This window comes from Dermacentor variabilis, chromosome 8 (genome assembly GCF_050947875.1).
Source record: "Dermacentor variabilis isolate Ectoservices chromosome 8, ASM5094787v1, whole genome shotgun sequence".
In the NCBI taxonomy this organism is placed as follows: Eukaryota; Metazoa; Arthropoda; class Arachnida; order Ixodida; family Ixodidae; genus Dermacentor; species Dermacentor variabilis.
The window spans coordinates 53,222,812-53,250,626 of record NC_134575.1 but is presented as its reverse complement, the minus strand read 5'-3'; the positions used below and the strand labels follow the sequence as shown (position 1 = coordinate 53,250,626).

Below are 27,815 nucleotides of genomic sequence, written 5' to 3'. Positions count from 1 at the left end.
AAGTTAATATCTGGCCAATCTCACCCTAATTAGAATCCTTCAAAGTGATGTGTGGAGCTGTAGTACTATCCTTAGCTCTATCAATGAGTACTACAATCTACTACGTGTATTTGGGATGTGCTGTTACTTTCTTTCATTACTGTCATTGCCATTGCACCCCAGACAAGAATGCACTTTCCTTTATTGCTCAATTACAAGCTTCTCAGTTGAGTAGACATTTAGTTGTTAACGGTATCCTAAGTATCAAATAATGTAAACAAGCCTTTGTTTCTATGCAGACTCCAGGGAACTTTTCATTTCCCTTCTATTTAGGAATTGGGAATACTGGATGCTTTATTCCATATTCATAAGTTATTTTTCTTGAATATATGCAAATTCCATCCAAAACACATGCAAGTGCTGTTTGTGTTCATAGTGCCTATGCCCATTTTACCTGCATCTGCATTCTGTGCTGCACAGCATCTATGACAACTTATATGATGGCACAGTAAAAGCTGTGACTAGTGAAATGGGCAAAGCCCTCTCGTAAGTTAGTAAACCATGCCTAACATGTTGGCCATCCAGAAAGGTACACACGGTGCTTTCTTTTAGGCTACACAGACTCATAAAAAATCACTTGTCGCAGATGGCACAATTCTGCTGTGTCATCTGTACTATTACAGTCGAGCCCACTTATAACGGGCCCACTTAAGACAAACGCTTGCTTATCACGAACAAGTCCGGTGTGACCGTCAAAATATACATTAGGGCTATGGCGCTTGGTCTCAGCTACAACGAACGCCCGTGAGCCTAGCCAATCCGCTACAGTGAACGCCTTGGTGTCGCGGACCACTTTCCACGTGGTGAGAGCCGCCAACTCTGTACTGTGCACGCTCCGAGAATCGGCTTTCCCACGGCGTCTCGCCGGAGGCACGGAGGAGTGGCGATGCGGTGAGGGGATCGCCGCGAAAATGGGGGGAAAAGAAAAATAATAAGCTGGCCCAGCACGCATGAGCCATGTGAACACGCAAGTCGAAGGGAAGCCCGAAAGCGATGGTTCATTCGCCACGGGACCCCACTCGCCATCGTCAATGCCAGGGCAGCGGCGAAGTTTTCCACCGATTGACAACGTAGCATGTGATCATGTGCTTTCGTACCCCCTCTTCTGTTCACCCCCCTTAACGCCGTGCCGCTGCGCCTCACATCACTGCGCGACTGTCTTTTTCCTGCTTGTGGTTGTGCTGGTTGTGCTAGCGTTGTCGGCGTTGTTTCCTACTGGTGTGCTCCCATGCCTATCCAAGATGGAGGATTCGCCAGCGTCTATTTCGACAGTGAAGCGCAAAGCTTTGGACTTGGCCATGAAACTGTTGATCTTGAAAGACCTTTCCCAAGGCGCGAAAAAGCACGAACTGGTGAAAAAGTATGGTTTGTCGAAATTGGCAATATTCACGATACTGAAAGAGAAGGACCAAATCTACAAGAGTGCCGCCACGGACTCCACGACGAGGAAGCGCCTACGAAAAGCCACATATGCAGACGTTTAAGACGCGCTTCTAAAGTGGTTCCTTGATGCTCAAGCACGCAATGTTCTCATCAGCAGGCTGCTGATGTTGTCCAAAGCAAAGGACTTAGCGTTGGACATGGGCATAATACGGTCGTTTAAAGCGGCCTACAGGCACCGTGTTGTGCAGTGGATGCTGATAGCAGTTGATCGCCCCGTTGCCAATGTGCCTCTGCAGGTCTCGCTGTACTCGGCGGTCGAAATGATCAAAGCGGCGTGGATGGAAGTGACACCCGAATGCATCCGGAATTGTCTTCGCAAGGCCAGCTTCGCCGACGCATCTGAAGCAGGCACTGAAGACACTCAACAAAGCCAGCCGACAACGACTTGTGGCGACGCATTGTTGACGCTAACCTGACCGGCTGCAATCTTGATTGGCAAGATTTCATTCATGTAGACGACGCTGCTGAAGTTGCGGAGTCGTTTTGCGACGAGACCGCCATCCGGGAAGTGTGGGAATCAAGCGACACCTAAGCATTGGATGACGACAGCGATCCATCTGAGCCAGCACCCGTAAGTGCAACCACAGCAGTGAGCCATATTGAGGCACTTAGAAGTCGTGTGTATTTTAAAGCCTTGGCTGACGAACAAATCGCAACTTTGAACAAGCTTGAAACCGCCGTCATTGGATGTGCTCTGAAGAGGCAGGCAACAGAACAAATGTTCTGAACAAATTTTTGTTTTGATTGATGTCAATTTTTGTGTGTGCCCACATATCACGAACTTCTGGATACAACGAATGAATTCCGCGTGACGCTCAGGTTCGTTATAAGCAGGCTCAACTGTACATAAAGTGGTGGATAGTGCTCCCATAACCAAAAGTAATATTCAGTTAACTCATAAGCAAATATAATTTATTCAATGTTCATTTATCAGAACTCCTTAAACAAGCACACAAGTTTGTAGGTATCTATTTCCAGACCATGTGGGGAAATAAATTGTCGTTACACTCTTTTCCACTCTGCCAATGTGCAGTCATGGACTAACACCACTGCTGTTACGTCCGCCATGATGCTACGCAGCTTTCGTCTCCACACGGTGTCCAAGATGGGCCTGCTATGCCACCCAATCTCGGAGGCCACACAGGTGTTGGCAAAGCAGTCTTACTTTCTGCCATGAAATGGCACCACTGACATATCCATCATCAATATTTCCATTTGTGGCCCTGCCAGAGGCACCATTTATGTGTGCTGTCTAAAGAAATCCAGCCTGCAGCAATTACACTTACCGATGAAGCACAATTAACACAAGAATGCTGAGGGGATTTTGGGTAGTTGTTAGAAAGCGCAATCATTCTTTTCAGCCAAATGGTAGACATAATATTTTACATACAAGAATGATAATTGGCTCCCGTGTATAAGAGAGCATGGCCCAGCAGACTGGGCAGTTCTATATAGGACATTCAATAATTGTTGCGGGGGTAAACCCTTTATGTATTCGCAGCATTCTTAACTGAAAGTTACCAAATTAAACGACAAACTTTACAAATACAAGCATCTGCAAATATATGAATTACTGTACCAACTATTGCTGCATCTGGCAATCAAATCAACCAACATTCTCAAAAGCATTTCCCAAGTCGCCCTCTGTTCCTCCTGCTTTGAAACTTCCAAAATTGCAACAAAGGCGTGCTCACCACTTTCGTCTTTCGACATTCGAGGAGGGCTGCTAGGTGCCGAAGAGGTAAATGAGGCAGATCTGCAGGTGCAAAGAGAAAGGTTGGAATTGTACTTACGCAACAGAAGCAGGAAGAGGTTAACGCCAGATGCAACAGCAATTTCATTACATTTATTATTCTGTTCTCTCAACAAAGTCTCAATACGGAAAACTGAACGGGATGCTAATGGTTGCATTAGCCCCAGCAGGCTTCTCCTGTGGACTCAGTTTGACAGTTGGAAGACGTGGTATTCATAGAGCAAAGATACAGAAAGAACAGCAAAAGTATGAATGAAAACAAAGCATGGTGCAAAAGGCTGGAACAAGCATGAGGAATACAAAAAGAAGGGGAAATTAAAGGAAGGAAATGACAACCATTTAATCTATGCCATGTGTGAAAAACATTCAGCATGTTTGTTGAGTTTACATTGGGCTATCATCATGCATGCAAAATGGCGTAAAAAACACGAATATGTACAACACCAGAAAGAAAAGGTGCAGCAGTTCCACACAATGAGGATGAATCAAATATATAAAAAATATCATTTTGAATCAACAAGGACACACTTTCCTAGGCATTCTGCAAAAATCAATCAACTGGCATTAGATAAATGCACCTAGCAAAGTGGACTAGGTTGCTTGTAAACACACTACCTATAGACCTTTGACAGCACGCAGTCTACGCACCGTGCACCAGGGGCCACCACAGGCGCACAGCCATTGAGCACCTAGCAAGCAGGCATCAGCCGCATCCAGCCGCTCCCGCAACGTTGTGCCGAGAGGCTGGGGATCGCTTAGTACTATTTATTTAAAATGTGAAAAAGCCAAAGGAAGACATGCTCTGTCATGAACTGCGAGAACTGCTTCAGGGTCTTGACGGTGTGAGGATGAGACTGTGTGCGAGCTTCATTGATCTCAGTTGCAAAAAGAGGCCCGTGTTTGCAACCTTTCGTCACGCACATCTTTCTGCAAGGTGAGCACAACAAACTCAACTACCTGCGCTGGATAGCCAATTGCTGGCAATGACTGGCAAGCTAACGTCGCCTGCAGTAACAAAACGGCATTAAACCCACCGCAGGGGCAAACTAACACAAAATGTTGAACTTCGATAAGCATGCAAGTCAGCGCTACGTCCCCACCACGCAAGCACGACTGACGTACTCAAGCAACTTAACTTCATATAGCAGCGAAGTCAAACGTGGAATGACAGGTGGGCCCTGCGCATTTTCTTTCTGCATTGGGAATTAAACAGGGGGCGAGTGATCACTCTCTCACTTGGAACATTGTTGTCCATGGATACACAAACACATTTTAATCTGCGCTGTATGTAATCAGAAAACCACGCCCAAGTTTACCTGATAAACGCTGGCGATAAGAATCACGCGGGTGGAACCAACCACCATGGTTGGAGCACGTCGCAAACAAGCGTTTTCTGTACGAGCACGCACACCTATTCCTGAAGGAAGTTGTTGCACATACAAATAATGATGACAACAAGTGCACGGATGTAACTGCCTTACAATAATACTGCTGTAAAGACTAGAATATACAGGGCAAAAGCAATCATTAGGCAGCTTGATTCGTTGCTTTCAGTCGGTAAGCTTGCACAAACTATGATTTCAATGAAGACAAAACGGATAAATGAAAGGCCTACTTACACTGCCTATGCAGCTTTGACCAAAGTTTTGTGCCACGCAGTTTTGTGCCACGTTTTGTGCAGCTGTCTGAGCCATGCCTGACCACACTAAACTACACTAAACAAGCGAGCAATTGTCAATCAGAAGGCGCTCAATGGCGGGCGCTGTCAAATGACCAGATATGGTGGCACCCATAGGTATGGCGCTGTGAAAGGTATACAAGTCTTGCTCTCTGATTATCACAGCTAGAAATACAATTTAATGTCATTGAGGACAACCACACTTGTTTCACAAGGAGCAATCTGCAAAATAAAGGAGCTGCGACGAATTTTGTTTTCAAGTGCGGAGCTTTCTCTGGAATTCGGAGGGAATTACTTAAAGGCCAAATGCAATGAAATTTTGAGCCACGTAGGAGGTCCAGTTTCAGATAATGTAGATATACAGAGAAGCCTCTGAGCAAAATTGATACTGAAACTGAAAAAAAAAAGTCGTTACCATTGCCAGAAGTGGCACATGATTTAGAACACGTGGCTCGTCAGCAGGGCCTTCAAGACTGGGTGGTGCACGTACTGCGGCAAAAAATTTCTGAACCGCTAACATCCACTAACCACCAGCTGCACACTTTATCTGCTTAGGTGCTAGTTAGAAACTGCCAATAACAAAATTAAACCCTTACCCGCCCTGCACCTTTGCCAAGATTGCTTCAGTAGTATATACCGCTCATTCATTACCAATTCAGACAAAGTGAAATTTCAACGCAGTTGGCCTTTAGTTGATGTTCCAGCACTTCAGTTTGCCAATTAATTTGTTCTCACTTTACCAACTGTAAGCCCTCGTTAGCTCATTTGGTAGAGCTGAGCTAGTACCAGATTTCTTTTTTTTCTTTTATATATTACGCCAAGATGGACGCTTTACTGAGACATTGCAGGATCATATATTAGAGGGTTTGAGAAAAGGGGCCCCAATAGTTTGGGGCCCCAAAGAATTTTGCGGGTGTTAGCATTCGGGCATGGAGGAATGAAGAGTTCTTAAAATAGGGATTTGTGTTTGCAGATAGCGTCTTGCGTTGGTAGCGCCACTACAGTGTCAAAGAAAAGCTATTATAAATAATTAAATAAAGTATGCCATTTTATTGTGAGAAGAGTAATTTTGACTTTCGTGTTTTTGCATTTAATTGCAATTCATTAAAACCTATTAGCAGCAAACAATTTGTTGCACTTAGTTTTGAGCAACCAACTTTATGTGCCTTCACCAGCCAAGTTAAGCACTGCCAGGCCTACGAGTCATGAAATCAACAATCTGATTCGGAATCAGCGGCATCTAATGAATCAATTAATCTTCATTACAGTCAAGAGAAAGCAATAACCACAGTCACTTCTCCTAGCTTATGAACTTCATGCATTACCACGAATTGAACCTAGTTTAATGCTAGGTTGGAGCCGTCACTTCGATGGGTGCCACCATGTTTGCTGATGCAAAGCTTTTGGGGCAGCTTTTGCGGCTTCTGCTAAATCAGTGAAATAGCATGTCAGACATAAAACCCAAATGCAGTTTGCATCTCGTGCATACGCAGTGCCTTTGATGCTATTTCTTTGGGGCCCCAAAATGCTTGGGGCCCCTATTCTAAAACTCTCTATTGACTCTTATTGCAAAAGTGAGGACTCGCAAGGAATCTGCTTTGTATACGCAATATTTTTTAGTACTGTCTATGGTTGCACTTGAAAAGTTTTCAAAATGCAAATCCAACCAAAAAGTCCGATTGACCATTTCGTTGGTTAGTATAGCCATACCTGCCAAATCTCCCAAAATGTTTGTGAAGTTTACAAACTTGAGCTCTTTTTATGATCTCACAAATGTTGCGTCAATTTTTACGAAAAGTATTGTCAAAAAAGGTTTTCAGGATGTTGAAGGATGGTGTTGGCGCAAGATAACAAAAAATGCATACAACAAACAAATTATGATAGTAGTTGTCTCACCCTTTAGTGGCACTAGTCAACGCTACCATATACTTGTTGGTTCTTGCTTGAAGCAAGAAGGTGAAATTGGCAACAACATAGTCATTACAAAGTGATTGTGATCCAAACATTACGTGTTGCTTCTCAGTCCAAAGGTAAATCATTCATAATAAAGCGTGTATGTATCCTGTAAAAGGTGTGTTCTCAGGGTAAACATTAATAAAATGCTTGCTCTTACCTCACCCCCCTTGTCTTGTCCGCGAACTTTTTACAAATTTCAACGTCAGCAGGTTGACATGTATGGCATAGCATCTGGATTCAGCCAAGGATACCCATTATGTTAAAGCCAAATGGCTGAAACTTGCTTTAATCCAGGCATTTAAAGAGTCCGGGGGCTTGAAAATCGAGCCATGATGGTTGGAGTGCGAACAGACTAGCAAAATGACAAAACAGTGGCTGGCTTAGTTGCTAGACCTGGCTTTGTCTAGCTCCACGATGACAATGGCGATTGAACGGGCCTGTCATTAGTGGCCTGTCAATCATGCAGAGTTTGTTACTTTGAATGTTCAAAAGCTGCCTCCAACCCCAGTTTTCAAGGAATTTAAGAAGCGCCTTTATCTTCAAGTAGTTTTAAGGGGCCTTGAATATCCTTTTCCAAATATGAGGGTTCTCAAGGATTCCAAGGAGGTCTATGAAACCTGCCAGGGAGGCCTATAACAATTCAAATTAAATCCTGGGGTTCTTACGTGCTAAGCCCATGACATGATTAAGAGGCACACCATAGTGGAGGACTATCGCGTGCCTCCACTACAGATATATCATGATGTGAATCTAAAATGTTCCTTGTTAATATCTGGCCCTTGCGTCATGAAAGCCCATACGTCACCAGTCTTCAAACAATATATGGGTATAATGAAAGTTTTCTGTGCGTTGGAACTGTCAGCACATCCTTTGAGTTCACTTTTGCTACAACACAGCGTACAATATGAACAAAAAATTTAGCTATCCGGTATAGTCAAACCTCAATATAATAACATGAATCTAACATATTTGTGCATATAAAAAAAGTATAAGTAAAATCTGGTTGGCCTATTTCGGCAAGTATTCTGTTGTTATGAGACCAAACACGCAAGATCCAAGACGATGTTAGATAGAGCAAAGTGAACATATGTTCACATGGTAGTTCATCAATGTTTATATTCTGGTAGCAAAAAGGCGAAATAGTACCCAACAGAAGCAACTTGAGGAACAGCACGCGCTGGACATGTGTGTGAATTTTGGCCAGAAGCCTGACTTGGCTGACCAGCAGCCGGCAAGCCAACAAGCCAATCCAGCATAATCGCACGGTTGCATGTTACTGATACAGTAAAACCTTGTTAAACCGTACCTGCTTAAACAGTAGTTTCGTTTTAAAAGTAGTAAAGTCAAATCCCCGACTCAGAGGCCATTGAACATAATGTGTTTCGTATCCGCATAAACCGTACCAGCTTACTGCGTACGCATCGGTTAAAACATAGAGTTTGAACTTTTTGTCGCACAAACACGGCGCTGCGCCGTCTCCATCGGGCGGCCCGGCAGAACAACACGCCTCAGAGATCGGAACAACGGCCTCCAAGCGCCCTGTGCATTTGCGCGTGAAGCCACATCAACATCAACATCATTTCGACGCGGTGCCAAAGAGCGTTATGGCGTCGTGCAAGCGAGGACTCGCGTCGTTCCGAAGCTTGGATAAAAAAGTCGCCGGGTGCTCAGCATAGAAGAAAAATTAGACATCGTCCGTGCTATCGAACGTGACACGAAGAAGTCGGCGCTGACACGCAACAGGGATCTGCTGTTGACTACAGTGTGTGGCATTTGGAATGCGAAGAAGTTGCTCGGCAGCGCTGCTGCGACCGCGAAGATATGTCGGCTACGAGGGTCGACTTTTCGCCATCGTTTCCTCTGTTGTTGCAGAAGTGTCGACTAGCGACAGTGACGAGGACAACACGGAAAGCGATAGCACAGGCAATTCAGGCCCGACAGTGGCATAGGCTGCACGTTGCGTCAGCCTCATGAATGCAATCGTCGCGACGACAATAGGGGCGCGATAACGTAACTCTATTCCAAATGAAAATTATTCCAAACTCCAGCACCCGTAATGAAAAAGGCGCCCCCGGGACTTCTGCAGCACTACTGCGCACGTGCACGGTGAATACGTAACGCCAACGAGGAATCTGCCTTTCGAGTGTTTGTTGAGAAGAGGCGGCTGGCTGAAAAGATGGCACGCAGCTTCAGTAAGTTTGAGGCCGCTGTCGTCGGCGTGCTAGGCCGCCGCGGCATCAAACGAACATAATGCTTTTGTCGCGCAAAGTGAATAAATACTGCATGTTTTTTCCCCTTTCATCGCACTCTCTCTGAGTTCCGTTTTCGACAAGTAAGTGGGCGATCTCATGCTATTCGGTTAAACAGTACTACCGTTTAGTACGTACCTTTCCCGAGCTCCGGCCAACTACGGTTTAACGAGGTTTCACTGTAGTGCAAAGCACTTTTAATTTGATGTTGTTCACATGCCACATCTAAGCACAGCAACAACATGCTATAAAAATCGACAGAAAACCCTTTGCTGGCCCTTTGGAGACAACAGATATACTTGCATTTCATTCACAAACTTATTTTTCTTCCCCTGACATTGTGCAGTGCTCACGGAATGCAGTTTAGCCCCACAAATCCCGGGCACAATTTCAGACAAAAAGAAAGAACAAAAAGAAAAATTAAAACACTTTCACATCTATTGCTGATCATGGGGGTACTGTATATTGGTTTGAAGAAAACAGTAAAATTGCATTTCAGTAAAAATGAATTAGTATAGTAATTACTAAGTAATTGATTTGCTAAGACATCCACTAATGAAAACTCCCTCTAGCATATAAAAAATGGTAGTGTGGGCTCTACAGTTGGTTTCCAGTACTATTTAAATCAGAGTTTGCAGGCATCAAATGCCGCTCTTCCATAATGATAGGTTGGGCTTTGTGGGTTTAAGCAGAACACTCCATAGGTGCAATCGCTCGAGAGTATTACATCATGTCAGTAGGAACATGGTCACTAAAGATGACGCAGAGTCCGACCTGAGTGTACAAGCCCAAATAATGCCAATGTCGCACAAACTGCAGACAGTGGGAATAAATGTATGCACATTAGTTAGCCTTAAATTGATGCATTTCATTCCATGAGCACTGTGCGTTTATGATTAATGCTACTAGATATGCAGAAGGTATTTTAGTGCTGGATGTGACCTCGTAATTAATGTGGTTCAACTGCAACACCAACATTAGATAAACAAAGATATGCATGCACTAGAATTTCTTTGTCAACACTGTTCTTGCTCTGCAAATGTACACCTGCCTTAAAATTCACAAAAAGCTTAAAATTCGTAAAAATCCTGCAGAAACGACCCTGGGGAAGACAGGGCTGGAGGACATAATTTTTTTTTTTTTTTTAGTTTTCCCTGAGCACGTAGCTGTTGCGGGATACATCTGCATTTCATTAACTTTTAGGTGTAGCACACAAGCTGCCACAAACGTGGAAGAGCATAAATTGAAAAGCACTACACTGTTTTTGAGATAAAAAGTGACTTTGGCAGCAACTTTGATGTTGTCGATTTTGTATGCGACAGGAAATTGTCCGAATAAACTTGCTCGAAGCACGCCCACCTGTGGTGTCCTTTCACCATCAGAACATTTCGAAGATTATCTTCAGAGACAAACGAGTGAACCTTTCTCCCAAACATAATTTTTTTGTAAAGCCCTAGAACGTGGAACCGAAACATTGGTCAAACAGCAGAGTGATACCAATTTAGTAATTGTTGCATAAAATTCAGGAGAGTTTACAGGCATGCAACTGTTAGAGGCATCGGAAGACTCGGGCACATATATAGCGCTGTGTGTGTCAGATGTGCCTTTCTGTGGACCCTGTCGTTCGGCTTGCGCTACGACAAAATAAGACATGCCGTACCAACAAGCCCCTACAGCTATCCTCGTAGACTTCGTTTGCAGAGCAGCTTATGGCAGGGTACACATTAAGGATACGCTCATGGTTTAAAGAATACCAAGACCGATCGCTGTAAAAGCAAAACAGGAACGAACCTTTTCCGCTTGCGTGCCGTGCTCGAGTCTTCCGTTGTTGACTCCGAGTCACGCGACGAGGGCACTCTGTTCACTGCTGTCGCCGTTGCGGCTGCAGCCTGACGTGACATCCTTGTCATATAAGTGGTGTAGCTCTCTAGGCGGTAGGGTTCGTGGATCGAGGTCTTGCTCGAGCCAAGTTTCTTCAGAGCTGCAGTTTCACAGAGTTTGAGGCATCTTATAGGGCATCGTCGTCAGAAAAAAAGGGGGGGGGGGGGGGGCGAGGGACAGTAAGGATGGCATTATTTAAAGGGCACTAATGGGATACACTAAATAAGGTTGTACGGATCAAGTTTTCTTTCGGGACTCTACTTGTGTCAATATTGCAGCAATAGGTTGAATATTAGAAGAGAAAACCCACCTCGATAATAAAAAAGTATCACACTGGGCGTTTGTTACGACTAAGTTTAACAGCCTGTAACTTTGCTTCAAAATGGCCTAGAACAACTATTTGTAGCTTATGACACACTATATATTCAGAATCGATTCAGTGCGCTGTACGCTGTCATGCAAGTTGCTGTTAAATGGCTAATTAGGCCCTAAACAAAGCTATCGAAGCAGCGTGCATTGCGAGCATTCTGTCGTAGAGCCGAACCTGTCTGGTATTCCGGTAACCACAGGCGAGCTGGGCATTTCGACGGAATGGTGGAGGCATAAACTCAAGCTGATGAAGGAACTTTAGCGTAGACGTACGTGAGCTGCCTGATCGGTCTCCACGGTCCAGCCACCCGTTGGCGCAGAGCGAGCTTAACCAGCCAAAGAAAGAGCTAATACCAAGTTGGTTGGTTGGTTGGTTAGTTGGGAATTAATGGCACAAAGGCAACTAAGGCCATGCTGTGCCAGTCACAAGACAAAAGGAAACGCAAGGTTATAGCAGGTAAACCTGCATTGCATTACAGTTCGTGTAAATAACCAGTTGTCTCTAAAAAGTGGAACAGGTTAGTAAATGGCACTAGCGGGTCATCTGCCAGTAATAGCACAGGGTGTAAAGGTATATTTAAATTATATAGGTTGTGTAAAAGCTTCCGTCGCTGTGTTTCAAACTGTGGACATGTTATAAGGATATGTATTACTGTAAGAGGTTGATTGCAGTTTTCGCAAGTCGGCGGGTTTTCTTTTCGAAGGAGAAAGTTGTGTGTTAAATGTGTGTGTCCAATCCGAAGTCGACACAGGATAACCTCGTAGAACTGTTGCTGGTGAGTGCACGACTTCCACTCACCAATTACGGGTTTAGTAAGATGTAGCTTGTTGCTTAAGCAATGGTCCCGTTTCTGTTGCCATTTAGACGTCAAGGCCTTCCTAATCGCCGTGATACTATCCCGATATGGAAGCGCCGTGTTTGTTATGTATTTGTGCGCTGCCATTAATGCACACCTATCCGCTGCTTCATTACCCGGTATACCGACATGGCTTGGCACCCAGCAAAATCTAACTGACCGGCCGTATTTGTTTAATGTTACCATGTTTAAAATGTCCCCTATCAGGGGTTCACATTCGGATTTCGCGTGTAGAGCCTTCAGCGTGCTTAATGAATCAGTGTATATTACTGTGTTTTCGTGTTTGTCAGCGATGCTCTTTTTAACTACAGTCCATATTGCGTATACTTCGGCTGTGTAGACAGAGGCATGTTGTAGTAATCGAATACTTATTTCCCCATGTTCCGTTACGTTAATACCAAGTGTAAAACATTTTAAACCCTTACAAAAGCATGTTAATGATTACACACCTGCAAAAAATTTACACCAGCAGCAAAGAAGAATACATTTTGTTACTGCTACTGTGTGTGGTTGGGCCAAGCCCTGTCCCCTTGCGCTTGCGTTTACCCTGATATCGGACTCGCGAAACGCTATTGCGTTAGTAATCTTCTGGTGTAAAGTGACGGCCGCAATCGTACAAATCCTCGCACCGATCGGATAGCGGCAGTCCGATGCGCTGCAGTCAGTCCGTTCGTCTACTGGCTTGCAGAGGGACACGATGTCGCAGCTTGACATATTGCCAGTCGCTACGTTTGCAGTCCACAATGCAACAAAGTCGAATCATAGCGCTCGCGAAAAAACAGACCAACACTGACAGCGGAGCTCTCGTCAAAGACGTAGCACGTTGTAACACAAGCAGACGACACCTGCTGTGCGCTGGAAATGCTCAAGTAGGGGCGGCTTAAAACTCCGCTGAGCAGTGTGCTGCGATTGGCAGCGATGTGCATGTTTAAAACCTTATAATAAGTTGCACGCTTTATACGGAGCACTTAGATGTGTCAATTAATGATCAGAAGTACCTACTCTAACGACTCAGTACATTTGTAGAAAATCATCAAAATCGTTTCAGGGTCCCTTTAAGCACAGGCTTCATGTAGTACAGCTGCCAACCGATGATTCGAGCTTGACGGAGATCGCCAGAAAAGTCATATTATCGGCAATCTGAAATACCCGATTTGCCCCCAAATTAAGTGACTTTTATTTCACAAGTGGTTGAAAAACAATGTGCTGTATTCTTGGGACCGTCACTTTCGGGGATCTCTTTCATTGATAGCAAGACACATCGGTGTCTACGAGTGATGGCATTCTCGGCACGGGGAGAGGCATGCTATCGTATCACATTGCAGAAATGCTGCCACCCGTTGACGTGTCCGGTGCTGGTCACGCAAAATATCGCGAAAATGAAAGCGTCTTGAAAGTGATCGCCTGAGAATACGGCCCAAGTTTGTCACTGCAATGCCGTGCGCAGATATGCTTGCCTTTGGCCTGGACAGTCCATGGCTGCGATTTCCTCGCAATGCCTTTTACGCTATTCCGTTCTGCAATTTGTCAGTGGTCAGAACTACACTCTGCACGCATGATGAATGGCATCACTGGGCCCTGAACAGAGGACGATAAACGTGGCACACAATCAAGTGGAAAGCATCTCTACAAAATTACGGCCCGTATCTCAACAATTGTCATGCTGTTGCTACAGCGCCTACAGAGAGGCTCTGTAAGGGGTTCAAAATTTCAGTAGTCCTTATACATTACGTTTATGCGGCTAGTGGCATTGCTGCAGAGGTGTCCAAATTATGAGTCAATGACTGTACTTAAAACTTAGGAGCAGGCAACTGGCAAACAGACCCTCGTGTTCTATCTAATGGAATCAAGACTGCTGGAGTCGAGACCCTTGCCATGTAATGAGCGAGAAGAAAGTGGATCTGAGGGGCACAAATTTTGTCTTTATTGCAACTACACGAAACCAACAAAGAAGCCAATTAAAGCATAGAGGAAACTAACAAATTAAAGAAAGAACGCGAATGTGGAATTATAATTGATGGTTAAATTTGCTATGAGCTTCATGTTTTTAACAGAGGGAAAGCAGAAGCAAGATCAACTTTTCTACTGGTCGGTTACCACAAAAATCCGAATGACATAAAGACAATTACGAAGATATCACGTGGGTGATGAAACAAAAAGCTTACCCTGAGTTGCAAGAGGGCTGCTAGCCATGGCCACAAATGCCTGCGTTGAGTTAATCCAGTGGATGGCTATTTGACCTGAGGAAAAAGAGAAGTGTGCGTGTGTGGGGGGGATAACAGGAACGAAAAAAAAAACAAGACAGAATGACATCAGCCCTACAAAGCAATGTAGTATGACATACTGAAAGCAACTTCTGTGGTGTAATTGTGTTTGTTAGGATGACGCACAGGAAAGTCATTCAGTTTGCCTACCGGTTAATCTATGACAGTAAAGGATAACATGGGGTGAAAAATTAAAAGGACGACACGGCAGATATGACAAGCAAACCAAAATGATGTAAGAAAGAAAGAGCATGCTTCTGGTGCCCTCCATTTTCATTTTCATGTTATGCTTGCTGCAGGATGAAGACCTTTTCCAGCAGTCTCTAATTATACTCGTCTTCCGCTAGCAGACCCCATCTTATGCCTCCGAACTTTCTCATCTCATCACAGCACCTAGTCGTCTTCCATCCTCGATTGTGCTTCCCTTCCCCTGGCACCCGATATTTAACTTTAGCTGGCGACAACCTAAGCATGCAGCGGCAAATATACGGCTGTCCACTTCAAAGGCTGTGTTCCAATACTCGCCACAGACGGCTAAATAGACAGGTAAGCAGACAGTGGCCATGTTAAATTTTGTTCCAATTCTGACGAAGCAGGCAGTAAGGACAGCTCTGTGAAGACAGCATAAAAGTAGAAAATGATGCAGGCTACTGTGCCCTCAAAGCAAGTTGGCAGGAGCGCAGAATGCTTGGAAACTCAATGGGAAGGCCGTCCATGCACGAGCAAACGCATGCTTAATGTAAGCTATGCTGTGTTTCTCATAGGCTTGCGCACGAAAATGTTTTAGAGCCCAGCTCTTAGTGGCCCGTTCCTGCGGCAAGCGTTAGCGCTGCCTGCATAAACGAGTGACTGAGCGCAACAGCGAAAGATGAAAGAGCTAATGCGTAACAGCAGACGAAAGACATAAGCCACGAATGGGAGAGACCGATGAGAGCGTCCCCTTCAGTGACATGTGCGCTGGAAACTGGTTCCATGTGGACCTGCCTGACCACTCTATGCGTACTCGTATCTGGTCTCAGCTGGACCACTTGTTAAGTACTACTGTCTGCTCACGTCAGCTCTCGCTCGCGCTTATTTGGTTTGTTGTTGTTCATGCTTGTTTTGATTGTCATGGTTTCCAATGATTTTGTAATCTGATTCTATGGACGACACAAATTATGTAGTACTTTCTGGAAGCCAAGCGTTACCAGTGATTACACTGGAGCCTTCAATGAGTCATGTATAAAAGACGACACACTTGACCCGCAGATCAGATTTTCAACAACTGCCCCCTCTGCTACATGTCTCTCTCGAACTCTTTGCCTCAATATGCCGTGAAATGAAAACTTGCATAGAGCTGCGCTTACATTTCGCATTAGGGAGCATCATAATTGTTTGTGAATTAAACAAAAAATAGCAATACGTGCTTTTTTTTGTTGGTGCAAGGTGGCGTCAAGTCACAGAGACGTCTTCTAGATGCGTTCTTTTACTTGGGCTCGAAGCTGCAAACGTAAACTGTCTCAATGCTGGCCAACATCGCAGAGGCCAACTTCTTCCAGCGTGAGCGCCTCTCGGGAACAATGTTTCGCAGCGCAGAAACACTCTGGGCAGGTGTAGTGTGGTTTTGCGGGCGGTGCTTGTACTGAATTGTTAGGCTGTCACCAATTTTAGTAGACCAGTGGTTGTCCGCTCTACGCATTATGTGGCCTGCCCGACTGTTACTTGAAAAAGAATATCGTGCCCTTCACCTGTGGTGAATCCTCCTCAGTGCTCAATGGTTCACTAAACAAAGGCCACACTTGTGCCATGATCAAAGGATCGTGGCTCCTTTGACTGCAGATTCAGGTTGCCATTTTAAGAGAGCAAGCTTTACCTCAGGGCCTACATCAATTTTTTCCAATTTAAATACACATGAAATGCAAATGTGCTCTTGTTAGACAAACGTTGGGTCCATTTGAATGAAATATATTCTATTTATGAAAGAAAACTGGATCCTGCTTCGGATCTGTGGTTGGGGGTAAAAAGTGCGGAAAATCAAACAGCAAAGGGTTTGAGCGTCCAGAATTTCCCATTTTTATACATTGGCTTTATGGTGTATGTCACGGTGTCACGAAGGAGCCACAATTATCGGGCACGACCGAAAAACTGGGCGTCTGCAAAAATCGGACGTTGACTGTACATGTATCTTTATTCCAGCTAGGAAAGGGGGTATGCCAAAGCATGCTACGATTCAACTACTTACCAACTTCTGAAATGCGAATGTCAAAAGGCGCTCAGAAACACGAAACACTTAAATAAGTTATATTCAATTACAGTCAACACACATTGCATATTACTCAGTGGGTAACGTGCTGCATTGGGCACCTGTCTGCTTGCCCTGTAGTTCGGTGCCTGTGATATGCTGACCACTGTGGTGATGCAGCCGACGGTCTTACGGCGATGTTGTACAGGGGAGTGCCACAACAGTTTTCGTGCAGCAGCGGCAACATTTGATTGCGTGGCGGTATTGAGGAGGCATAAATGCGTTGTACAGAGTGGAACCGCAACAACATGCCGGAACATGCCTCGGAAAGTGTAAAAATACTAAGCTTGGTTATGGTGAAATAACTGCAAGGCCTTGGGCAGATTAGAGGCAGTGGCAAAACCAAGCTTATAGGACTTCTGCAACAGTGTGAGAACTCCATTATACACAACTTCGCTGTCTTTGATGAGTGAGTTGCTAAAATTAGCACACACCTGCAAAGGTTTTTTTGTTGCTGTTCCTCTCATGTTATTTTTTATTGATTCTTTTTCTACATTTTTTACACCTCAAACAAAAAAAGTGCGACACCTGGCAGTCCAGCATTGTTACTGGCCTCTCCTGCTGGCAAGAATGAAATTGGCAAGAAAGAAAAAGAAAGGAAACGAAACGAGGGATGTCTTGGCCTTTGCGGTTCCCTCTCTTTAAACAACCCTTCCCCAACTCACCAAAGCTGTTGAACAACTGGTAGAGGTCGTTGGCACGCCATTCTGGAGGAAACGTCACGTGCAAAACGTGGCTCCGAGACGGTATCACTGCGAGCAACAACAGACCAAGGCGCACTGAATTAAATTTCCACCTGCAGGAACTTCTGGTCACGACACCGAAGGAGTCACAATTGAAACTGTGCTTGAAAGTGCCCGTTCAGTCGGCTGTCTATCCCATTTGTCCCTACCCGTGGCAAATCCATTCCGAACTTGCACCAGTCTGTTTTTTTTTCCAGGGTGTCAACGAAAAACATCAATGCACTCTGCCATGAAATTTCAACACCGGATTTTTTTCATTCAAAAGATAAGTTATTTTACGTACTAAGATAGCAGCAAGAGAGTTCCATCACATGCTTCCGGCGCTTTGGATATGGCATCACATGATGACCTGGCGAAGTGGTTAGCCTAGGCGTCGGCCACCACTCTATTTGTGATGGTTGCGGAGTTCAAGAATCGCATCATAACGAACGCAGTGAACCACAGAAAATACATAAGGTCTAAAGGAATGAAGAACTGTCCAAAAGTGGCGGTGATTAATATTTATTGAAAATAAATTTATGTTTTGTGAAAGTGAGCTCTGCAGGTTTCTTTCCAATGCAAATTATTTTTTTCCCCCAGTTGTTCGATATAGCAAGAACTTTAATTCAATCTGGCTTTTGTGAATATGGGCCCTAGAGCCTGAAAAATCAGTGGGCAGTGCAGTGAAAAAACGGGTTAAAAAATACTTCGATGCCTCGCTAAAGAATGGTATGCTGGGACCGTTGCTATTTTCCGCACTTGTAAACCATGGAGAGAACAAAAAAATAACGAAAAAGCACAACAGACAAAAGGAAGGCTACACAGATGGAGAGCTAATTAACTGCAAGAAAATTCTTATTTTTACCACACAAATAAACATGCTACTACAGCCCATGCAGCATTGAACGCGTGAGGTCATATACAGTGGAACCCCGTTCATACGTTTTTCACTGGACCGAGGAAAAAAAACGTAACAGCCGGGAAAATGAAACAGTGAGGAAAGCTCCGAAAATGAATGAAAAAAGTGCAGCTTCAAATACAGACAATTTATTGCCACAGAGTGCGCTTAGACCTTAAAGAAGTCGAGAATGGTGGCTTGCCATTTCTTTCGCTCGCTGGAAATCACACGTTTCTCAATAGTCTGGAAGGCCGCATTGCTGTCAGCGTCGCTGTGAGGTGCGGCGTACCTGCGGAGGAGGTCCAGAGCCACGACGGCTTCTCCAAAGCTAGGATTTGGCAACTCCCCGGCATCATGCGGCTTGTGCTCCTCGTCGTCACCGCGCCACGGCAATGGCAACGGACGAAGGAATATCCGCGGGAAATTTTGCCCTCTTTGGCGTAATCATGCTAACATGCTAACGATTGTTTAATATTGCTGCGGAGTGCGCGCGTCCGAGCAGCCCGGTTGAGTGCAGCGCTGCGTGGTTTCGCGAGAAATGTAAACAAGAGAGGAGAGCTAGACCGATAGGCACAGCAACGCCAACTTCTGGCTTCCCTTTAGCTATAGCTACCCAAAGAGTTACGTCTGGGCCTCTCCTGAGTTTCCTTTCTCCATGAGTCGACTCCTCCAACAAACTATGCGGTGACCGTAATCACAGTGATGATAGTGACAGCATTTTTCACGAATGGCCGCCTAGTGGTGGCCTCTTGAACTGGTGTGCGGCTTCTTGCAGCCAGTTCCATAGCCAAGCCCGGCCAAGCCCGGTCAAAACTCGTCAATAGCCAAAATGGCGGTTGGAGCGCGTTGCCTACTTTAGCCAAGGCGGGTTCAGGTTGCGACGCATTATGCGGGAACGTTTTCACAGCTACTACGTAACAGCGGGGTTCCTTATACATTGGATCCTATGGAGGCTATGCTGGGACCGGATGAAAGCGACGTAGCAGCTGGGAAAACGCAGCAGTAAGGAACGTAACAACGGGGTTCTACTGTATATGTGCAGACTTCCATAAAGATAATTATATCCACAACTATTTAGTATGAGGAAATGAGAGGTCACGTGATACTTGCGCTCACCAACATGAATAAAGAATACTTGTGCGATAAGTCGGTGATAGCAGCATGTATTGTGAGATCAGCTCTTGAAATCGGAATCAAATTCTACTACTATCTCAGGTTGTCATTACAGGTTGCCAAATACAGGAGGTCCCAGAGCCTTAGACTGAACTGAACTTAACAGCTCGTTAGAAAATGTTGAAGTAGGTAAGATGATTATTAGCAGCAGTATACCAGCAATATTAGCACCAGTATTAGGAACCCTGAATAGTTGTGAAAATGATTATCTGGATTCACAGTCAAACCCACATATATTGAAGTTGAAGAGGGTTCACGAAATAACTTCATGCATCAATAATTCCATATATCAAATAAAAATTTCATGCAAGAATTTTACAGCTTTCGATATATCAAATAAAAATTTCACACAAAATTTCTGTTATTCGTTATACACAATAATTCGTTATATCCAGATTTGACTGTACATGTAAGCCTTTCAGGTGGCAGTTAATTCTGTCAACTGAAAGCTTAGTAAGCTTAGTTTCACCACATTTTTCGCAATCCACAGGATCATGAAAAACATGCAGCTGCAGATGGATTAGGAATTCATCAGAGACCTGAGAATTCTCATGTACAAAGAATTTGAACTCAATGCGAGAACATTCTACAGTAATGTCACCTAAGAGAACATCAACGCCGTATTTGTTCAAATACTATAGGTCAACTTATCTTTTTCAAAAACGTTACCCGAAGTGGGCTACCGACCTATATTCATGACCGAAAGATCTCTATCTATGTTCATCAACAAAACTACCAAAAGTGCTGAGCTAACAAAGTTCCTCCGTCTCGCCCGGCGGATCTGTTGGCAAAGATCATCCAGACTGGCTTTAAGAAATGCTGCATATCCAATGCACTCGACAGCAACGAGGACATCATTTGGGAGGCCAAGAACGACTTCTCCGGCAGCTTCGATGAAGACACAGCGCGTGCCATTGTCTAGCAAGATTTAGTAGCTGACCTTCCAGTAAATAAAGGTGTCACATTCAAAGCTTTTAGTAAAAAATACGAGTCAACCTATATTCCAATCATTATTTATTTCTAGGAGACCTCCAAACAAAGAGGCCGACGTATGTTTGTGTTCGACCTATTTTCGTGTAAATATGGCATTTAATGACCAGCATACTGGGAATAACACATCCAGCCACTCGAAAACTATGCCACGCGCATAAAGCATGGTGAAAAACAATAGAAGAAGTAAAGCTGCTGCATGATGACATGCCAAGAAAAAACACGCAGCCGCCTTCTAACTCGTACTAAAACACTTTGAACGTACTGCTAATAAAAACCTGCAGCATTGGACCAATCAGTAGTGTTTTAAGATATGGTATGTGACACATTTTGATTATCATTATTTTCCATTGGTGCTCTTGTTTTTGATGCACTACGTTAGTGTGGCCGAACTGTGCACACAACACCACAAGGGGATAAGCCATGACCTTGCGTTTTCTATGCTAGATGTGCTTTAGCAGTGTACTCATTTCCGCAGCGTTAGCAAGCATTTCTCTGACAAGCACCCCTCTGGTCCATGTAGTCTTCCTTTCCTCTCTAGAGTTCTCTTTCTTTGAGCACTGAAGTTCGCAAGTATAACACCCCCAGGCTGCGAGAAAGCGAGAAACGTCATCAATGTCCAACAATGCTCAAGGGCTTCTTGGCGTCCATCAAATCTCAGTCCATGGGGATTTTGGCATTTCATTGCTATTAGGAGCCACCCACCACAGCGAGTTGGCCAAAAGCAGATATGTACAACCTCTGTCGAAAGTACACAGGCTACTCCGCCCATTCACCATATGTCACTTGGCTGTGTGCAGCAGTTTCCGTGGCGCTCCTAACGCCCCAGACCTCTAAATAGTGAACACGAGCTTTTTCTTTTTTTTCCGTGCCCTAAAATGTTGAACATTTTTCTATTCCACAAGAATTCCTTTAAACAGCCTGTAGTCAGCATGGTGGCCGCAAGCAACGTAGCCCGTATACTTTTGATAAAGACAGTACATCAACAAACAGTGCGCCAATTTGGGCCGGCTGGTACATACCGTGGCCAAGAAAAACACAGCACTTTTGAACGGGACAGGAGGAGATGATGCACACTGCTGTCAGGTCTTTCAAAAGCGCCGTTCCTTCACCCAACCCCGCAGGACACCACCACGGCCGGACTAATTCACTCACCTTCGTTTCCAGCCATGTTTAGAGAGGGAATGTCCGGAGACTGCATCATGTGGATCCTGACAAGGGAACGAGAAAAAATGACTGATTGGCTGGATGACTAACTGAATGAGTGATTGAATGATGACTAGACGATGGATTCATGGGATTCAATGTCTCAGATAAACAGTGGTGCTGCGAGGGACGCCTTAGCTGGGTGTCTCCAAATTACTTGACCGCTTAGGCATTCGGTAATGCGCCCCTAAACATAAGCACACCAGCATCTCTGTGTTCCCCCTCAACCAGAATGCAGGCGCCGGGGCCGGGAGTCGCATCTGCGACCTGGTGCCCAGCGACGCAGCACCAAGAATGCCATGCTGTCATGGCAGGTGTGAGCAAAGTGAGAGGAGGAAGCGAGAACAGGAAAACTGACACTCCCTTCGCATAGTAGCATCTATTGTCATCAGTTCACTGTAACCCTGGGAACATATTTAAGGTCACCAAGCATGATCTAACAAAGCTTTGGATGATTACCGTGAAACTATAAAACCGAGAGCATTAAAAATGATGCATACATGCATGTATACTACAAACTTAATTCTGTACCTTCTGTCATTGCTGTAGTGCATTCCAGTAAACATCCACAGAAAGCCTCAAGCAATTCCCTACCGAGGACGAGATGGGCCCGTCCGAACTAAAACCTGCAAACACAAGTTCGGCTTCACTGCGCGTAGGTAGTTCGGATTCACTGCTTGTGTTTCGTCAATGTTCCTCTACAAGTGACACCACCGAGCAGCACGTTTTTGTACTTGCAACGAGCTCTAAAAAATAAAAGCACCGTATTGTAGAGGGTCTGATTGACGAGAACTCCCAACTTTGACCTCGCAACAATTAAAGGATGCAAATCCTCAGAGCTGCTCCAATACCACGGCTTGTCGCTTCCCCACTTCTCCAAGTACATTCTGCCAACTACTAAAAGCCAAAAGCCAACAAGGAGATGCTTTGTTTCTCAAGGCGGACCTCAAGTGATTGGAAGAGAAGCACTCGAAAGGAAACCTGGACCTGGTACGTAGGTTGCAGAGTGCTCTATTCCTTGCTTTGATGTGTGCTGCACAGAGGCCTACATTTAGAATGGTCAAAGTCAAGTTAAACGGACGTTCATCAAAGTGATAGCATTGCCTTATTTTAGTGCTAAGACCACATCTTTTGAGCTAACTTTAGCACTTTGAAGCTCTGCGGTTAAGTTTTTATTAGGCCTGCCATTAAGCAAACTGTCAGTAAATTTTTTTTGTTTATATTTTTTTCAAGCCCACTTCTAAACAAAAATTTTCAGCATATTTCTGGCTTTTACTTTGTGTTATATGTCTCTTTCAATGAATATAAACAATCATCATATTTAGGTCTTTTCTGCAGAGAGTTCTCGGTAGTGAAAGGATAAAGATGAAGCTTCATTTTAGGAATTCTCACCTAAATACATGGAAACAGAGAAACTGATTTTTCAGAACCCACTGAGTCGATATGATCGGGTTTGTTGCAATTATAAAAAGTTAAAACCTAGTGACTGTATTAAGGTAGCAGGTTTTCTATCCTGGGCCATGAATTGTTTTTATGAAGTTGTTGAACACTGGCAAACTAACAAAAAAAGGAAATCACAAAAAAACCTTAAACTATCAAATATACAGCTGTGTAACTCAGCAACACAAAAAAACACATGCAAAAAAAAAACATCATAATTCTGTAAACCGCAACCGATACTATATGTAAAGTGGACCACCAAACTGATGTGTTATACATACGGCACAGAAATATATCCCCAATTTGTGAGTAGGACTTTTGCAAAACAGTCATAGACATCATAACAATTTCGCATATACTGTAAATTCATATATAAAATTTGTCTGCTTGAGATGCTGTAATATTAATGCTGTTTACAGAACTGCCTTGGGCTTGGGCTAAGTTGATCTTGACCGAAGGTCCCGGCCTGTGCCTATACATCTCTAAGGGTGCGGGTGAAAAGTAAAGTTAATTCGATCCTAAAATTGGCCTTCGCCAAATCATGTGAACTTGACTTGTCAGCAAACACACGCTTGTCCTCAATTATGACCCAAACAGCAACCCTTCAGCAGCAGCTACTGCTACGGTCTCAGCTTAGCTTAGGGAACAGTGACTGCATCCAACATACATGTCATTCCCAGCCAAAAGTGCTTGCACTCTAGCTGTCCTAGGAAGGTTCTAAATAGCAAATGGTAGCTCACAATGAATGACGTCAGCATGTGCCTAATCCTCATAGCAATTCTAATAAGCAATCCTATAAGCACCTTTCTTTCCCCCCGAAAATTGGTCCGCCAATTGCCTGTGCAGTGCAAGTGGATATGGAATCAAAACGTATGCAGTTGTGTTTGCAACAGCCTACCAACAGAGCCAGCCTAGCCAGCATCATTGCCATTACCATTGCAAGATTGCGAAAGTAGCAGTTTTTTAGGTTTTTACGTAGCGTGACGACACGCTGCTTTCAGTCTTTAACCATCAAATCTCATTCAAAACACGGGTTAATTCACATGCTAAGCTAGTGGCTAGCAGGAACAAGTCACATCAGGCGTTTTTGGCATTCTAGAGGTCGCAAGATGAACTAGCGACGCGGTTACAACCTAGGTGTGGGCCGCCATCATGTTTGTGATTGTTGCAGAGTCATTTGATAAATGCAGAATATTAAATGCACAATGGGCCGTATGGAGAATGTGTTCTGGTTCATAGACAGCAATAAAGTGCTTGAAAGTGTTGACAATGGACGTTAGGAGCAAACAAACTTCTGTTCTGTGAAGGCAAAGTTAGCTGCTTTCGCTTGTTTTTCTTGCCAGAGTCAGAGGCATGCTACATTTCGCATGCTAAAAAATTGGGTGTTCTACTATGTTTAGAAGGACTAGTGTGATTTCTATGTTAGTTTACTGCTTTCAACACATAGAAAGCATTCGATTTGGATCGTATTAGAATCGGGCAAATATACTGCCAAATATACGGATGGTGTGTTTCATAGTTCTTTTTTCTACCCGTCATTTCATTTGATATGTTTCATTTCATTCAATCAATTTCGTCCGACCCGTCAGGGTCGAATTTATGGAAGTCGACTGTATAATTGAACAGGGAAATCAGAGCTGGCCCCAAGTTAAAGTTGGCACGCCGCAATCCTGCCTACAACTAAAGAACCCACAGAAAACCACGTACCTGTTGAGATATGGCTTCAGGACTGGGCTACTCTCCTTCAGCTCAACGCTATGGTCCTTGTTTTTACCTGTGCGAGCAAGACGACACAGGTCAATGAGCATCCTCACAGACCACACAATGCAATGTTTTCCTAATGCACACTGTATTCGCTTGTGCAAGACCCTCGCTTCCTCTTTTCCGGAATCTTGGCGTGGTGTGGTCTACACAAGCCGGGCACATGGCTACCCGCTAAAATGACGGGCGATGTCGCGAGTGATGTACGCAATGACACAAACTTGCTGCAAACTACACGCGCATTTGCTCAAGATTTAGACCTACTGATGAGGTCGCGTTTCATTCTTCATCATTCTCCATGTCACTGCCGCTGTAACCGGGGCTTACTACCTGGTCGGCACACACCCGAAGGTGACCACTCACAGCATCGTCCATGCTGTTAGATGTTCCAGCAGGTTTGAAGCTGTTAGCGACAATATCACCTGATACCGAACGTCGTGCATTCGAAACCCAATCTTCGGCGGAACTTCTTCTTTCCCACAATTTCGTCCACAAAGGTAAAGGGTGCTGGTCTTATACGGGTGAATACGGAATGCAATGTTTCCGTAATGCATCGCTTGAAGCTGGTGCCTCCTTCCTTTGCTGCCGTGAGCAAGCTGTGGTGCAATGCAGCGATAATTGTACTTTAATTCCCTTTTCAAGTTCCCTTTCCAAATATGAACCAACACCTACTCGCCCATCCTTGCAACTATGGTCAACATATTAATTCCCACAATTTGCTGGAACGTCCCATTGGCTTCCATTAGCTCAGAGGAAAGCGTTACCCTAAAAGCGCAATGTGGACATCACCTATTGGCAAAACACGTAGCGTGGTTTCACAACTATAAAGCAACATTGCTGTCGCATTTCATGCAGGAAAACAAGATGAACTCTTTCACCTGAATTTTTTTTTGGCAAAACAGATCAATAGAAACGGCCTTGTTTTGCAATAGTCACTAATGTACAGTGAAAAAAAATTATACAAGAAAAAGGTACAGTAAATAAATATTTATTTAATAGAAACATGTGACGGTTATGTACAGAACGAAACATGCAAGGAAACTAAAAAGATGCCCCACATCCCCTCTACAAAAAAGTGTAATATTGCGGGCTGGTGCCGCAGAAAGAACACGAGGAGGCTGAAATGGATTCGGACGAACAGCAGGAGTTTAATGACATAGATGGTTTATATACACGGGAACACCTGTGCCATCAGCAAGTACAATGTTGCTAGATGAAATGGCAGACAGAAAACCGTAAATAACTGAAACCGAAACTGACAATACAGCAAAAAAGTGCTGGATAAAACAGCCAAGAGGCAAAATAATGTGACACAGGACAGGCATAGGTAAGAACGATCACGATAAGACATATTCAAGCTTTGTTAGGTTGAGAGATGACTGCATTACACGTAGAAGCAATAACTAAAGAAACAAATGTTGCGGCCTGGAGACTACTGAATGTTTTAAAGCAACAGTGTTAAGGAGCCCGTGTCGCAGAAAGTCCGGCGTCGGCGTGCAGCGTTGCCTCGGCAAAAAGAATTTCGAACCGAATTTCGAACCACGCATACCCAACCACTTCTCTATGACCAAAGTTGCTCATGCCTTGTTTTTAATCCTTTACAAAGTTATTCCTCGGAATTTTGAGAATGGCAACCCACAAACAAATGTAATGAAAAAAAAAGAAACGCCAACAGCGCATGTCCTCTAGGTTAGCTCCTCTCAGACAGAAATATTAAATATGCAAAACAATAACCGGAGAGCGACTCACGCAAGAGGCCGCATTTCTACCAGAGAGCTCGCCTTCGTGCATAGCGTTTGCAGCCAGCGTTTCCTGGTAAACGTTACGGTTACATAAGCTGGAGTTGCCGGGAAGTATGAAGAGGAGTAAGCGGTCTTTGAACGCTATTGCGTTCCACTCTTAAAGGTGAAGCTTAAGCGTCCTCCAAATTTTTCGAATGCTGAGAGCAATTTGGCATTCGGCCCAATGCCAATAGACCAGAAAAATATTAATTTAGCTAATTGCTAATGGGCTTATTAAGGATATAATAAAAAATACCCCAGTTCCTGGAAAATGACTGCTGACCCAACACAGCTGGTCCTACCCTCGTATCGTGTGGTGCTTTTTTTTTTAAAGCGTGGCCCATGTTAAATGGTATATCTTGTGTATCCTGTAGCACCTTTTTTTCTTTAGTAGCTTGGCTCATCTTAGCTGGGATATCCTGTGTACACAGAAGACATGCGACACCCACCTAGTTGCTGGCAGAGGCCCATGAAGCACATGCCCGTGACAAATGCGTCGTAGCCAGCCTCGTGGTACTTGGCCTTGTCCAGGTTGTAGCCGTAGCCGGGCTCGGACTCTGGGGCAAGGGGGAGCAGCCAAAGCAGTTGGTGGCACCATTAGCTGCGCAGATGCCGCCGGGCTCACGAGTGCACAATGCTTGCTCCGCGAGTTGATCAGGACAGAGCTCTACACAGGCCTGATTTCTGTGCCCGGGCCTGGCCCAGGCATGCCGTTTGAAGCGTGAGCCTGGCCCGGGCCCGAACCTCCACGATCGGGCCCGGGCCTGGCCCAGGCATGCCGTTTGAAGCGTGAGCCTGGCCCGGGCTCAAACCTCCACGATCGGGCCCGGGCCTGGCCCAGGCATGCCGTTTGAAGCGTGAGCCTGGCCCGGGCCCAAACCTCCACGATTGGGCCCGGGCCTGGCCCAGGCATGCCGTTTGAAGCGCGAGCCCGGCCCGGGCCCGAACCTCCAGGATCGGGCCCGGGCCTGGCCCAGGCATGTCGTTTGAAGCGCGAGCCCGGCCCGGGCCCGAACCTCCATGATCGGGCCCGGGCCTGGCCCAGGCATGCCGTTTGAAGCGCGAGCCCGGCCC

The 27,815-nt window shown here is 44.8% G+C and overlaps 1 protein-coding gene across 2 annotated transcripts in view; it reads right to left on the bottom strand.

Annotated features, from left to right (window-relative positions):
• Positions 1-27,815, bottom strand: part of LOC142590221 (poly(A)-specific ribonuclease PARN-like) — a 64,333-nt gene that overhangs the window by 825 nt on the left and 35,693 nt on the right. Inside the window, exons 12-18 of one of the 2 annotated variants that reach the window (XM_075702144.1) lie at positions 27,191-27,298; positions 24,907-24,973; positions 21,709-21,764; positions 17,436-17,522; positions 14,391-14,465; positions 10,910-11,099; positions 3,177-3,238 (exon numbers count right to left, since the gene is read on the bottom strand). In XM_075702144.1, the coding sequence (XP_075558259.1) occupies positions 3,177-3,238; positions 10,910-11,099; positions 14,391-14,465; positions 17,436-17,522; positions 21,709-21,764; positions 24,907-24,973; positions 27,191-27,298 (645 nt within the window). Of the gene's footprint in view, positions 1-3,176; positions 3,239-4,331; positions 4,429-10,909; positions 11,100-14,390; positions 14,466-17,435; positions 17,523-21,708; positions 21,765-24,906; positions 24,974-27,190; positions 27,299-27,815 lie in introns of those variants that run through there. The other variant, XM_075702145.1, reaches the window with a different exon arrangement.